Source organism: Corvus kubaryi, unplaced genomic scaffold (genome assembly GCF_017639235.1).
Source record: "Corvus kubaryi isolate FWS band 111438036 unplaced genomic scaffold, C.kubaryi_AGA036_p1.0 37353, whole genome shotgun sequence".
Lineage (NCBI taxonomy): Eukaryota > Metazoa > Chordata > Aves > Passeriformes > Corvidae > Corvus > Corvus kubaryi.
Window position 1 is genome coordinate 1,350,904 of NW_024581115.1, and position 15,041 is coordinate 1,365,944.

At 47.4% G+C, this 15,041-nt stretch overlaps 1 protein-coding gene across 2 annotated transcripts in view; it reads right to left on the reverse strand.

Moving 5' to 3' along the window:
• Window positions 1–5,704: 5,704 nt before the first annotated feature.
• The window catches only part of STXBP4 (syntaxin binding protein 4), an 80,935-nt gene continuing 71,598 nt past the window's right edge, over window positions 5,705–15,041 (reverse strand). Inside the window, exons 22-23 of one of the 2 annotated variants that reach the window (XR_006016716.1) lie at window positions 7,414–7,574; window positions 5,712–6,308 (exon numbers count right to left, since the gene is read on the reverse strand). Coding sequence is in view for 1 of the 2 variants with exons in the window: in XM_042032377.1 (XP_041888311.1) it covers window positions 7,559–7,574 (16 nt within the window). In the remaining variant the exon portion in view is untranslated. Of the gene's footprint in view, window positions 7,575–15,041 lie in introns of both variants that reach the window. The other variant, XM_042032377.1, reaches the window with a different exon arrangement.

Consider the following 15,041-nt stretch of genomic DNA (forward strand, 5'->3'; position numbering starts at 1 on the left):
GCGACGGCCACACCCCTCCCCGGGAGCGGCCACGCCCCCCCGTGCGCCCCGCCCCGGCACGCGCGCGGCCGGTACGGGGGGGAACCCCGGGACAACCCCCCGAGCCCCCCCGCGGGGCCGGAGCGTCTCCCCGGTAACCGGGAGGAATGTGTTAAGGAGATGTTAATGAGCCTGAATGTTTGACCCCGCTCGGGGCGTTCGAGTGTGGCGGTTCCCTCGGGGCAGCGGGACCCGGCGCTGCCGCGGTGTGAGGGGTCCCGCCTGCGGGGGGTCCCACCCGTGTCTAAGGGAACAGGCTGTAGGGTACGCGAGCGTTTCCCACGGAGCTCCCTCTGCCTCTCTGCCGGGTGTCACCCCACGGTGACAGCGCTGTCACCACCGCGAGTGGGGTTCGTTCTCACCATCTCACAGAATCCTTCGGGCTGGAAAGGACCTCTGGAGATCACCCAGTCCAACTCCCCTGCCCAGGCAGGGTCACCCGGAGCAGGTGGCACAGGAACGTGTCCAGGTGGGTTTGGAACGTCTCCAGAGAGGGAGACTCCACAGCCTCCCTGGGCAGCTGTTCCAGGGCTCTGCCACCCTCCACGGAAACAAGTTTTTCTTCACATTGAGGTGGAACTTCTTGTGTTTTAGTTTATGGCCATTATTCTTTTTCCTGTCACTTGGGCACCACCAAAAAGAGTCTGGACCCATCCTCCTGGAACCCGCCTTGGAGATATTTATATGCATTGATGAGATCCCCTCTCAGTCTTCCCCAGACCAAACAGGCCCAGCTCTCTTCAGACTCTCCTCGTAAGAGATACTCCAGACCCCAAATCATCTTTGTGGTCTCTGCTGGACCCTCTCCAGCAGCTCCTTGTCTCTCTTGTCCTGAGCAGGCCAGAATGGGACACAGCACTCCAGATGTGCCTCATCAGGGTCGAGTAGAGGGTTAGGGTCACTCTCTTCCCAATGCAGCCCAGGATCCCACTGCCCTCCTGGCTCCCAGGGCACAGTGCCAGCTCATGGTCAACTTGTCATCCACTAAGACTCCCAGGCCCCGTTTTTGCTTCTATGAGACTTTCTTCCCCACTCACACTGAGATCCTTGTTCAAGCACAGTTGACTTTCCACCTGCTCAGGCCTTCAGCCCATGCAGGCTGTGCAAGAAATGCATTCTTCCAGGAGTAACTTCACCCTTCAGGTGTCTGTGGGCACCTGTACCTCCCTTCTTCTCATCTGGATTTTCTTTTGGATCGCATTTTACAAAGCTTTACCATCTGTGTTTATTTGTGACTCTTTCTTCAAAAGTCAGCTTTTAACCATCAACAGATATAAATAATTATAAATATTTACTCGACGCAAATAAAGATAAATTATGTGCACAAACTGCCCAATATTTAGAATTAAAAGCTGCCTGAGGAACAGTCATGTTCTCCCTTTATGTATCTACTGTATCTATTACGTGTGTGACCAGGAACAGGACCAGGAACAGCTGGAGCTGTGTCAGGGGAGGGTTAGGTTGGATATCAGGAAAACGTTCTTCCCCAGGGGGTGGTGGGGCACTGAACAGGCTGCCCAGGGAATGGGCACGGCCCCAAGGCTGTCAGAGCTCCAGGAACGTTTGGACACCGCTCTCAGGCACAGGGTAGGATTGTTGGGGTGTCTGTGCAGAGCCAGGGGTTGGACTCAGTGATCCTTGTGGTCTCTTCCAACTCAAGATATTCTATAATTCTATGATCTATTATTAGGAGCACTGACCAGTGTCTTGTTAAATTATCTGCCTGAAGCAAGCAACTGATGAATGTCCAAAGTACATTCAAATCAATAAAACTGCACTGGCACAACCTAAAACACAAAGACTGGGGATTGTGACCATCAGGCCCTGCAAAACCAGAGACAAGTGACAGGAACATACTCAGGGCATGGCTGAGCAGGGCTTGGGAGAACCTTGGGATGCCATAGATGCCACACGGTTCACGACTGGAGCAGGGGTGTGATAGCAACAGCACAGGAGTTTTTAAGTGTCACCTAAGCAAGGAAAAAAGCCGTGGATTATTAAATGACTGTACACGTACCAACGTTGCCTCAGACGGCCAAATTGCTGGTTAGTGGAAACCTTTAATTACAGAGATACAGATGAGTGACACAAAGATTAGGGTGATTGCCAATCCATATGCAGATGTGGTACAGAATGTTTCTTCTATGCTGAATAAAGAAAAATAGATATATTTAGGAAATATAATAAGCAGCAAAGAAGAGTAGATAGAACAGAAGATGTAAAAGTAATGGGGGCACTGGGAAACACCAGTAACAAGATTAGTTTTGGGTGGAATATCAACTTAAGCACAACTACTTGTGTTTTTACCATTATTGACCCAACTCGACAGAAAGAAACAGCATTTTCAACACCACAGAAGGACAGGAAACCTGCACTGCTTCACTGCTTAGCACTGAATGAAGTAAATTATGGGTAGGTCAGTGCAAGTGTGGAACAAAAGGAAGCCTCTCTGTGTGTAGTTACAGACCCTGCATTCCCAACACGCAGGACATGGGAATTTCCTAGATGAGAAAGCCAAAATAACTCTTCCCAATTTACAGACCAGCCAGCAAAGCTGAGCAGAGTACCTAAGCAGGGTGCTGGAGCTGTTGTTTTCGGTCTCACACAACAGGAGCAGTAATTTAACTCCAGGCATGCTACACAGGCAGGTTTAATCCCAAATAGCCTAAATTCGAGGCTGTCAGGATATCCTGTTGTTGTCTGTACCTACAAATTACTGATTTTTACTTGCTACATTTTTCCAAAGGTGGCCCCCAATTTCTTCGTGCTGTTTTGACCACTGGCTGACCCCACACGGTGCACTCCAGGTAAAGCCAACCAAGACAAAACAGAGCTAATGATACACTACCTGAGTTTCTCCATTTTCCAATTGCAATACAATTTTTGGCATGTGTTCTTAGCTTAGCATTCACCGATAAAATGTTTATTTTATGGCTTATGAAGGACTATGCAGCTGCTTAGTTTTTGTATTGAAAATACCTTGATGGGTGCCTTATTAAAAAAAAAAAAAAACTCAACCCATGTTTATATTTCTGCTAATGGTTGTTTCCATCACTGGGATCAGTTATGTGGCCTAGAAGTCCGATTCTTTTCAAACCAAGTACCCAGTGGTTAATAGACTACTAAGATATTTTTTTTTTTAGTGTGATTATTTTCTTTAGCAAAGACAATTTGCAAGGCGATTTTAAAGTCGAAAAATCTTTATACTGTTCAGGGGTCCTTTTACCAAGGTGCACTGAGGACATGGTGACCACTGCCCAGGGCCATCCCACCTGGGCAGGTGTTGGCTCAGGGGTCCTCGAGCACCCACGGACACCGATGGCTGCCGTGATCGGGGGATGCTCAGCCGGAGCCCCACAGGCAGGGGCCGGTCTGGACCGCAGCGGGTCCCGAGCACCGCGGGGCGGCCACCGGGGGGACCGGGCACCCCGACACCTGCAGAGCGCTGGCCGCGGTGCCGGAGGCTCGGCGGAGGAGGCACCGGCGGGTCCGTGAGGGGAGGATACGGAGAGGGAGAGGGAGAGGGAGAGGGACAGGGAGAGGGAGAGGGACACGGACACGGACACGGACACGAACCCCCCCCCCCCCCCCCACCCCGGCCCCCTCACGGTGCCCCCGGGCCCCGCCCGCCGGTCACGCGGCGCGGGGGGCAGCGCGCGCGGGGCGGTCACGTGAGCGCGCGCGCGCGGACCGTGACCTACTTTGGGCCAATGGCGAGGCCCGCGGGTGGGCGCGTGCACAGCCTCCTCAGCGCCGCCAGCGCCGCCCTCGCCACAGCGAAGCGGGGCCGTCCTGGTGGGAAAAGGGCCGTCCTGCTGAAAGGGGGGGTGTCCTGCTGGCAGGGGTCCCGCGGAGGGATGGGGGTGTCAGGGGTGTCCTGCCGGAGAAGGGGGGTGTCCAGGCTGGGGGGGTTGCCCTGTCGTGGGCTGTTGTCCTGCCGTGTGATGTGTTCCCGCCGCCGAGGCGAGCGGCGGCTCCGGCACCGATCCCCTCACCGCCCCCCCATCTCCCGCCCGCCGCCCTGTCCCATGTCCCCGTGTCTGGTCCCGGCCCCCGTGCGGGACGTGCCCTCGCTGGGGCAGGAGCTCCCCCGGCCCCTCGGGAGCTCCGGCGGCCACTGCCGCCCGGAGCCGCTCCCGCTGGGGCTGCGCACAGAGCGCTGCGAGTCAGAGACCTGGCTCGGGTCGTGACCTCTCACCACGGGGACTGCGGGTTACGCGTTTGGGTAACCCTCGGCCCGGCCTGCACTCGGTCCTGCCCTTAGGTCTGAATCTGTTCGTGCCTCTTCGCTGAAAACTCAATAAAGCTCCCCCCCCCGCCCGCTCCAAGTTATTTTAAATGCGTTTAAAAAGGAGGGACTGCAGGTTTTAGGTAAAAACCTCCAGCACGGTTCATGAGATGCATTTTCTCCACTGTTTTGCAGCAGTTCCCGTTCTCCTACCCATTGCCTTGGCATAGCCTGTAATGCAAATTGGGAATTCTGTTCTGAAATATCTCATGGAAACATGACTGCAGGTTTTTTCCCTCATTCAGAAAGCTGGAGTGAAAGTGGTTTTTTAAGGGGTCCAACTGACTAGTATGTTCCAAGGGACCTACTTGTATTTTCTCCATAAACATGGATAGAAGTGGGGCAGGAAGACGATGCAGTAATCATGGCTTAGCAGAAATATGGTTACTGATAGATGGAGAGACACCCACTCCCGTGCTGGGAGACAGGTATTGTACAGCCAGCTTGTGATCTAGAACTCTGTGTGTATTTAAATATAGACTGGTCTGAAGAATTCAGGCTTTTCTTTCTCAGGGTTAAATGGGAGCCAGTACTGTATGTGCAGTGTGAGAAATCTCTCAAACCTGAGCAAAGATTCTAGTCAGGTATCTGTATGGTCACAGCTGAAATGGTACTGTCACTTCATTCCACTGTTAAATATGTTCTGTCTGGAAAAAAGAGTTGCAAAAGTAGGCGGGCAGAGAACAAGCTGCAAGATGGAGAGGATAAATAATGCAGAACAAGTGTTCGGGTCAAGGCACAGGACAGACTGAAAAAGCAAATGGTTTACAGTACCTTAAATACCCACTGGTTCATCCACTGAGTGGATCTCCACCTCAGCCCTTTGGGAGCCAACACAATGGATGAAAGGATTGAGTGAGATGCACAAAAAAACCCCCAAAAAACCAACAAAACAAAACAACAAAACAAATAAGCAGAGGAGAGAATTTGAAGAGGCTCATGATTCAGCCTTTGTTTTAGTTCTGATTCGTCCCAAAGCAGTGCAAAGTTCTCAGGCTGACCTTGCAGGGCAGTGCATTTCCAGCTATGTGACGCAGAACATGGAGGGCCATGAAAATCTGCGTGAGAACGCTCAGACACCCACACCCAACTGAGCTGAAAAGCAGCAGCTTTTGAAGAGAAGATCGAGAGACACCAAGGAGCAATGCCTGCCCCCCACTTCCCTTGCCTCCACAGAGGTTCTGGCCAGAGCCCTCGCTTGGCTTTCCAAGTGAAAGCCACTACCCACAGCACTGAATTACTGAAAAATGGATGTTTATTGTCCCCGTGGGGTGCAGCCGAGTGAGCTGCTGTGGCTCCTCACAAGACTAAGAATGCATGTTGAATGAACCATGAGCTGCCCCTGCCTTTTTTTTTTCTTTTTTTTTTTTCTTTTTTTTTTAAGTTTAATTGAATGTGGGAGAGACAGGTTTGGAACTGCTTTTGGGTGATGGCAGAGGAACTTCTCTTAAGTAATCTGGGGTGGTTCCAAAAGGCATTCCAGTTCGCAGAAAAATAGGTATTACTAGTCATTGCTTATATGCTGTGAGTTGAAAGATTAATAATTTTCTCTGCCAAAGTTTACAGGCAGCCTTTACCATGACATGGTAGATCAAATACATGTTCTTGCCTGGGCAGCTGACCTGATTTGAACTCAGTAAGTGTGGCTCTCACTGATGACTACAGTTTTGGAACAAATACTCTGCTCTGCTTTTTAAAGCAACCTTCCCCTTGTAGAGCATTAACCAGACTCTCAAGGCCATTTCCAGGCACCTTGTGCCTTTGGTGCCTTGGCAAATTATTTAAACCCAGTAGGTGTAAGCAGCCAGATGACAGAACTGGATTGAGACGAGAGATAAGGGAGTAGCTGGCCCGTTTTGCAGTCAGACCTTCCCCTAAATAAGGACAACTCCCAGCTGGTGCCAATGGGAAAAACAACTTGATCCTTCCATTTATTCCTCTGTACTCCATTCCTCTTCCTTTTTCACTCTTGGCTTGCATGCTGCAAAAAGACAGTTTAGAAATAGCTGTTCTTACATGCTCAGGCTGTTTGATTTTGGAATTTGGCATTGGTTTTACTGGAGACAGAAGAGCACCCACGAGCACAGAATAAAACAGCCCATCCCCGGCGAGAGCTGCAGCAGAAGGGAAGAGTGAAAGGTGCAGGAGCTGAGCATCATCCCCTCCTTAATCAGAGTTTCTATTGAAGTCAATGACCTAGATTTCTCTGACTTCAAATGGCTGCTTTCAGAGAGCTTGCTGGAGGCACGGTGCTGGGGAAGGTCAGGCAGAATTTAGCCTGAAGAATTCTGCATGCATAGGCTTATCAGCTCGGGATCTGTACAGCTCGATACTGCAAACCCCGTGCTCTCCAACGAGCTCTCTCAAAGTCACTGAAGTGACTGCTGCCCTGGGCTTCAGGCTTGCTAGGCTGCCCTAAGCTTGGGATTTCTTTCTGTGATCAGTTCTGTGACATCCACCTTGCTCCCAGGTTTCCTACTTAAAAAACCAAAATGCAGAAACACAGATCAGTTTTTAATCCCATGGGTTTAAATTATTAAGGACCCAGAAATGTGATAAACCTTTCTTATCTTTGGTAGGAAAGCCTGACCTTCTGTGGGAGACTGGGAAAATTCCTACAGACAAAAATCAGGGTTCTAAACATAAAGGCATTAAAGTCATGCTATGTCTCCTTATAAAAGAATTATTTTAGCAGCAGCAAGTAATGCAGAAATCCACATTACTAGCTGTATGCAGTTTGTCCTGCAGGTTTAGATTCATTAAATCTTGTTGATGAGACTGGGGGGGGTTCTTTCCCCCCTCTTTTTTAATGCACTCTCAGTTTCATGCAGTACCTGAGCAGATTCCTGACAGTGCTGCCAGCCCACAGTGCCCTTCCTGGGTACCCCAGGTACCCCCAGCCAGGGCATTCTGCTAAATTACCACCTCTCTTATTCGCATTATGGATTTTTAAAAAATGTATATTCCAACCCAGAATCAGCTTTATTTATAGAGAGCATCCCAAAGCAGAGTTTCAGTGGCATGGCTGGGTGTTTATGAGAAGGAAAAGGAGGTGATTTCCCATAATCATATATGCTTTGTCTTACCAGTGTCCAGGGTAACGCAAGACAGAGTAGCTGCACACTGGGGACTGTGCTCCGAGGGACAGGGACAGATCAGAGCCCTCCTGCCTCTCCTCTGCTGGAGTCAGCAGCTCTGCAGAGTCCTGGTGGCTCCTCTGCAAGCCCAGGCTCATTGCTTGTGTCTCCTGCGAGGACAGATGTGCACAGAGACAAGGTACACTGAAAGAGACACCTCATGTTTGCCATTTCAAGCAGCGCTCAGCTTTGTAAAGTTTTTCTGCATTAAAGCGAAATGTTGAAGTTAATTGAGATGAATACAATGATAGCTGGCAGCTGTATCATAACAACCCCTCAACATACACAGGCACAAGGAAGCAGAGCAGCCCTGCTATTGTTTGTTGCTTTATTCTGCCTTTGACTTTTTTTTTTTAATGCCATGATTTCTTTTAAAGTTATCTTCTCTGATCTGCAGCAATGTGGGTGCATAATTGACTGTATTTGGACTAAAGATATTCTTGTCTGTATGTTTTCCTGGCCAGGCATTTAGACTACAAGCTGTATGGAAAGCATCAGGCAGAAAGTTATGCAGAAAACACCAGACAGAACTGGTTTAATATTAAACCAACTTTGTAATATTTTTATTCCCATTAATTTTTAAAACCTTTAAAAAAAACCCTTATTTAATTGGCTTGCAGAATAAATTGGTTTTGAAGGCTTACAACTGGCATTTTCATAACAAGTTTCTTGGGTTTGGGGTTTTTTCTTTGTTTTTTTTTTAACTGCCAAAGGGCATAAACATATAATTTTCTATAGCCACCTGACAGCATCCATGCAGGGAAATAAAGATGTCCTTCTCCTGTATTTTTTCTTAAATGACTTTGACCTGGAGAACACATTATGTTGATTGGCATGAGAAAGAAGGCTGTGATCTTATTTTTACTGTTTGTTATAGTGGCTTCAAACTTATCAAAGAAAGAAATAGAGATTTTTTAGATGGCTGCTTGCCAACAGCACTAATCAGAATTTTAATGAGATTTTTCAAGGCCTAAATTAGGTCTAATTAACAATATATAAAGCTAATGTATAATGCCATAGAAGGATGTAGCCTACTGCATATAGAATGGGTTCTGATCTCTTTAAAAATAGAAAGGTTGAACAAAATGCACATTTTTATGCAGGTTTACATATCTGCAGCTCTCTGGTATTTTTACTGTTATGCCTTAATTAACAAATTGCCTTTGGAAAACGTGGCCCTCAACTTCATAATAACTTTGGCAGCTCTGCAGGGGAATAGTGCAGGTTCTCATGGCTGAACCCCCTGTGTGGTTTCCACTGACTGACACAGACTCCTGGGTCCTACAGTGCTCCCTTTGCCATCCTCCTGTCTCCATTTGGCCCACGTGTTCCCATTGTTTGTGAGAGAGAACTGGCCTGGGACTCCCATTTCCCAACCAGCACTAAAGGCAGGGTTATATTTAGTCCACACACACTGTTTTTCTCCAACAATTTAAGACAGAAAATGATTAACAACTCGAAAATGTCATCCTCAAAGCGCAACCTTCTTTCTGCCCCCAAAGGGTATTTTGTGCAAGGACAGATGAACCAAAAGGATTTTTCTCTATACAGGAGTTTGTAGTTATTTATGATACCACAATTCAGTTCTCTCCTTGTCTGTCTGAGCTGTTACATATAAACTAAAAAAAAAAAAAATCTTGAATCCCAGTCGTTCATAAGAAGCTTAATGCAATTAAACACCTCAAAGTAGGGAATTGCTGCTTCTGCCTAAGTAAACATTTTTATTCACATACTCAGACCATTAACTGGGAACCGTCTTGCAAAGCCTCTTTCCAAATTTCATGTTTAGTAAACAAATCTCATTTCTTTATGCCAGATAAATCAATACCTCTTCTGATTCATTTAACTCATGAAAGATGACCAGCAGCAGTAACAATGGGGGCAAAGAGCCCACTGAAACAGGCCAGAACAGAATGAATATAAACACCAAAATAAACTCTGCCCCCTCACAAACTTGGGGTCATCAGTTCTGTGCTGTTGGGCTGAAGTGTTCAGAACACTTGAGTGGGACTTTAAGTGCTGCTCCAGAACAGGTTCATCTGCAAAGCTGTAACCAGAGCTTACACTAATTAATAGAATCTGTAGTTAATGAGGCAGTCTGTCAACTGACCATAAATGTTGAACCAACATCAGACAGACTCCAAGGAAGCTTAAATAACCATTTCAGATGTGTATTTCTTGAAGTGTTTAAATAAATATATCCACATCAAGTTTAAGGAAAGAGCCAAACCACAGGGCAGAGGGAGCCAGAATCATTTTGCATCTATTACAACACTCAGGATAATGTTTGGGTTGATTTATAGGGAAAATATTTGGTTTTCAGCTGGAATTTTGGTAACTCAGAACAGATGTTCACAATGTTGGAATACTGTCTGCCCATGCAGCTCTGTTAAATCAAGTGCTGTTACACATTTAAACTCAGCTAGGAAAAAATTAATAGACTGTGAAATTGCTAATCTTACAAAAGGTACATATTAATGGGATTCCAATTTGATTATCTTTCCATTATATCAGAATCTCAAGCCATACAATAACACCTGTGAAAAACTACCGGAGTTCTCAAGGCATCAAGAGCAGAGAGTTAATCTGGTTTGTGACCCTGAATGGAGAGGGAGTGCTTGTCTATCATTTTTTTCAAAGTGTTTTTCAAATTGTTGAACCGAATCAGCTTTCTTACTTTTTCCCACCTTCCTTGAGCCAGGGGATATTTAAACATGTGGAGAGAAGAAGGTTCTTGTAATGAGAGAGTTATTTGTACCTCCTAAAAATCATTAAGAATTCGGTAAAATATTTTTTAAAAGTTCTATTTCTATCTCTTAAAGACCTCTGACTGCAGAGCAGCCGTGAAGGCAGCTCCCTTTCCCCTCTGATTCACTCACATCCATCACCACTCAGCCGGAGGAGGAGCGGGAGGGCGACTCCACCCTCGTTTCCGTGGCCGGGGGAGCAGCGTGGTCTGAAAACCACGGACGGCTTTGCATTCGCGCTGGGGGCACGGGGCTCCCCAGCTCCGAAGCAAATGGCACTTCTCTCAGTTTGGAGAGGCTGCCTTTTTTCCTTTTTCCCTTTCCCCCTTTTTGACTAGGCAGGCAAGTTGCAGTCTCCACAAGCGCAAACATCCAAAACTATTTGCTGATGCGAATTCCAGGCTGCCAGCAGAGCTCTGCCTGATGTCTTTACGAGGGCTGCGATTCCTTCTAGGAACTTTCAGATGGTCTAGTGCCGTGTTCTTCCTTCCCAGGAGAGATCCAAATGAGGTGGCGTGTAGCTGTTTAATAGCTATCCCATTTGCAGCCACCTTTTCCTCCTGTGCCATCACTCTGTTCTTAATAGCCGATGGCACTGCCCGTGTCAGTGGCTTGTTCCTGAGTGAATCAAACATTTTGAATTACTGTAAGCTGAGCTCTTGCAGTTGTACCCAGCCATGTTCCCTCCCTGCTTTGGTGCCCTCATGGCATGGCATGATCCCTCCTTCAGCCCGGGATGTGCTGCCGCTGCCGGGGTGCGATGTCCCTGAGTGCCACCACCTGGGACAAGGGGAGGCAGAGCAGGGGGACTGTGGGGTCTCTCCTGTTCCACACCAGTATCTCATCCTGAGGGATGCACTGGTAACGCCGGGAGAAGTGGAGTCTCAAGTTTGTTGTGCAAACGCAGTACAAATGCAGATTTTACTCAAGTGTGCTCCTTGCAGGCAAGTTCGTATTTATAGCGGTGCCATGAGTCACCTCCTCAGGTACCATGGATACAGAGTCCCATCCGCTGGCTCCATTCAGCACAATCAGCCTCTCACAATACTCCGCATTTGTGCTTGTACAACTCGGGGATTGTTTTTCTCTTTGGGGAACTCCTTCCTCTTTGTCCTGGAGCCATCGGGCAGGGCAATGCCTCCATGGCCAAGAATCTTCCATGCAACAGAAACAAAACGTCATCTGCTGCAGACTTTTAGACCAGATTTTCGAAACATTTCTCTGATACTTTGCTCAGACATCCAGCATCATTACTTTATCTTGATCATTGTCTAACTGACTTGTCTACTATTCTGTTATGTAAATTCTTTCCTGGAAAACCTGTCCTTTCTGAGAGAAGCTCATATTGTCTTATTATTTTTAATTTTTTGAGCAGGAGATAAAAAAGTTGGAAACCATTATTTTACTACTGTTTTTGAAGAATAAAATTTTCTTATAATTTAAACCTTTACACTTGATCTGGAGCCTTCACTTATTGAGACAGTTCAGTGCAGGGGTAGAAGCACCAGGCTGGTGACCTCAGCTCTCCGGCCCCTGCCACCACTTGCTGCATGACCTTGGACAAGTCACTGAGTTTTCATCAGTGTTGTCTCTCTCTTTGTCCGTTTCCTGTAGGATCAGGTAGGGGGATCTTAAGAGGGTAACACCTGTATGCCAGGTGAATATTTGCCAGAGTTAACTGTGTGATTTCTTATATCTGTAAGGTAACAAGGTCTGTTATGACACCGACAGGTTGCAAACCTCTTATACACAGCAGCCAGGTACTTGTTTCCAGTAAGAAGTCTTACAGCAGTACATTAGATTTCACTGAACGTCACAGTAACGTTCTCTTGTCTCTCAAGCTCTGTCACTGAGCTGCTCAGAGGCTGCTCGGCAGTGTCTGCTCAGTAACAGCGTCAGCATCGACCTCAGTTACTGCAGATTTCTGCACAAACCCTCTCACAATTGTTCCTCATAGGAAAACCGAACTGCTTAGATCCCGGCTGGATTTGGGGGGTTTGATCCTGACAGGTGCTGGTGGCTGTTGAGAGCTGAGCCACCCTCAGCCCCTCGGAGCAGGTGATGAACACAGCTGCTGCGGGTCCAGCCTGGGCCAGGGAGACTGTGAGATGCTCTCCTGCAAGAAAACACCTTGATTGCTCTGTGTTGTGAGTAGGTGAGACTGATTTACTTAAGAGTTGCACTGAGGTCCTTTGGAAGTCATTCAAAGGCTTTATTATGCTAAGATTAGTAGCTCTTGAGTAATGTCTACTAGAACAATTCACTCTCACTGTTGAAACTTTGCAGCTGCTACAGCTCCCTGCCATAGAGACTGGGTTTGAATTCAAAGAAATCTGTGGCAATGTCATACTTCTGGCAAAAGGGTCAGAAGAGGGTCCATGGTCGTCCATACAACTGGCTTTTCTGGAAAGAGAACACTGGCTTTATTATAAACACAGGATTTGCTGTCATCTGAGTGTGCTTGTAAATGTGAATAAGAAGTAAAACATGCATGAGTTCATGGGAGAGGATCCTGTAACTAACACACACTGCAGTTGCAGACATAAAATGCTGTGGTTTTGCTTTGTTTAGAGAACAAACTTTTCAGCAGAGACCCCTTTGTGATACAGCAGCAGCACCAACAGCACTGATGGGAGTTTGAAATCAACTAAAAAAACCCTTAGGCTTTCCAGTTTTATAATAAGTTAACAGGTGATGTGATTTCTTTTTAGTATTTTAAACACTTCCCCTCAAAATTACAAAAATCAGACTGATTTTTATTCCAGGTTGCAGGTGCTCCAGGCAGAGGACTTTGCCTACAAGAATTGAGCACCCTGGCAGCCTGTCCCTGGCTATCCCTGCTCACAGAGTGAGGCTGTGACAGAGAATGGCAGGAGCTATTCTGAGCTCAGAAGTCCTCCTTAATGTCACTTTCCTTTCATTCAGGCATGGCTTTCTTTTTTCTGTTCCACTAGCTGCTATTCCCTTTTACAAAGAAAGATCTCAGCTGGGTTTTCTGTAGCAGAACTTGCTCTGCTCGAGCCCTGTGTGCCAGCAGTCCCCCGGGTTTCAGGTGCTGTTTTACAGCTGTTCAAGTGCCTCTGTAAAGACCAGAGGGACAGCCTGGCACCGGGCAAATCCATCAAAATATTGTGTTTTTCAAGAGCAGTAAAATCTCATTCCAGCTCTGGATCTCACCAAAGCAGGTGAGGTTTAGTGACTTCTTGTGCCTTAGTGTTTGGATGATAAAGATGTTTGCCTGCCTTGAGAGCTGCAGAGGAATGATGGCATTCCCATGAGGATCAGCCTTGTTGTGAGCACAAGTGAGGCTTCCCTGGAAATGTGGTACCATTTCAAGTGGAGACTCCGGGGAGAAGTCTGCCAGCAGCCTTTTCATCTTCCCTGCACCCTGACTCATGAATAAACATAGGCAGAGAGGGAGGAGATGAAAAGCAGCCAGGACGGTGTTGCTGCAGAGCTGTGCATCTTCCCGGGCAGAGCCTATAAATGGCTCCTCTCTTTCGGGGCTACCCAGGGTTTTAGCAGGTGTTTCGGTGTCTCCCTGAAGGGAAGCAGAGCAGCCCATGGCACCCACGTGCTAAAGCAGCTCCACTGATTTTAGGTCACATTAACAGCAAATCTGTGGATTTGCTCTGCTCCCTCTGCTCCCGCGGCTCCAGGCATCAGCCGCGTCTGATCTGCCTTCAAGGGAGGCTGGAATCTGTTTGAATCCCAGTTATCTACAATTTTAACACGTACTCCACCCCCCAAAATTGTGTGAACCGGCACAGGGCTATCATGTGCAATAGTCTTAAAAATCTTGGCAGGTTAACTTTGAAGAAAATCTCTGGTTAGGCAGTAGTCCCTGCTAGCAATTACCAGGCTTTTATCTGTACCTATCAGTGCATTGTAAAAAAGTGGTTGTTACTCCCATTTTATAGAAGCAGATGTTCTAGGGACATCTGCATAGATTTAATGCAGAAACTGTATGCCTAAAAGGTGTTCTAGAAAATCCCTTCATTATCACATGACTGATTTTATTCAGTGCACCCAGGAATTCAGATCTGCTGGCTGTGCTTTGCTTCTCTTCTTGTTTTAAAGCAATAGTTCTGAAATTTTCATTTTGCTCCCTTGCTGAGGCAGAGGAGGAGCTGGAATGAGTCTTTTTTTTTTTTTTTTTTTAGGCAAACTTTCAGGTATGGATTTATTCAAAACTTCTTGAGGTTTGATTTGGTTTTGTGATCAAGAGGCGCAGAAGTCACATTTGTGAAATCCAATTAGGCTCCAGCCCTGGCAGAGACACATGACATGAGGCACGTACATCCATCCGAGTCCCTGTGCCTCCCTGCTTCTAAAGCCCTCAGCCTCCACGGCACAGCTGTGCTTCTTATCTCAGGTATTTGGGATTACTGCAAACTCAATTTACCCACTTGGGAGCTGTCAGAGCTGCAGTCCGTCCCTTGGAAATGTGGTAGTGACAGAGAGAGGCAGCTGAGCACTGCGCTCCTCCAGGGAAGAGATCATGATCAGAACTGGGTAGGGCAGGAAAGCTGTAGATGGATGGAGCCAAGAACAATTTCTGGATGCAGTGGGCACAGAGGGAGGAGGCTGAGCTGCAGCTTTGGCTAGGAATTACAGCCTGCTCTGCACGTCTCTGCTGGTTCACCCCCCTGCCTGCAGCTGGAGCTTGTTGGTGCCTTTGCAGAGCACACGGGTTTTTTGGATTGAGGGCTTTCCACTACAATGAGCTAAAAGAGCAAGGAAGCACTCCCCTGGTAACACTCCCTAGGATCCAGCTCCCGAGCTCAGGGAGGTGGTGATGCCCCTGGCAGGGTGCCCCTGTCCTCACTC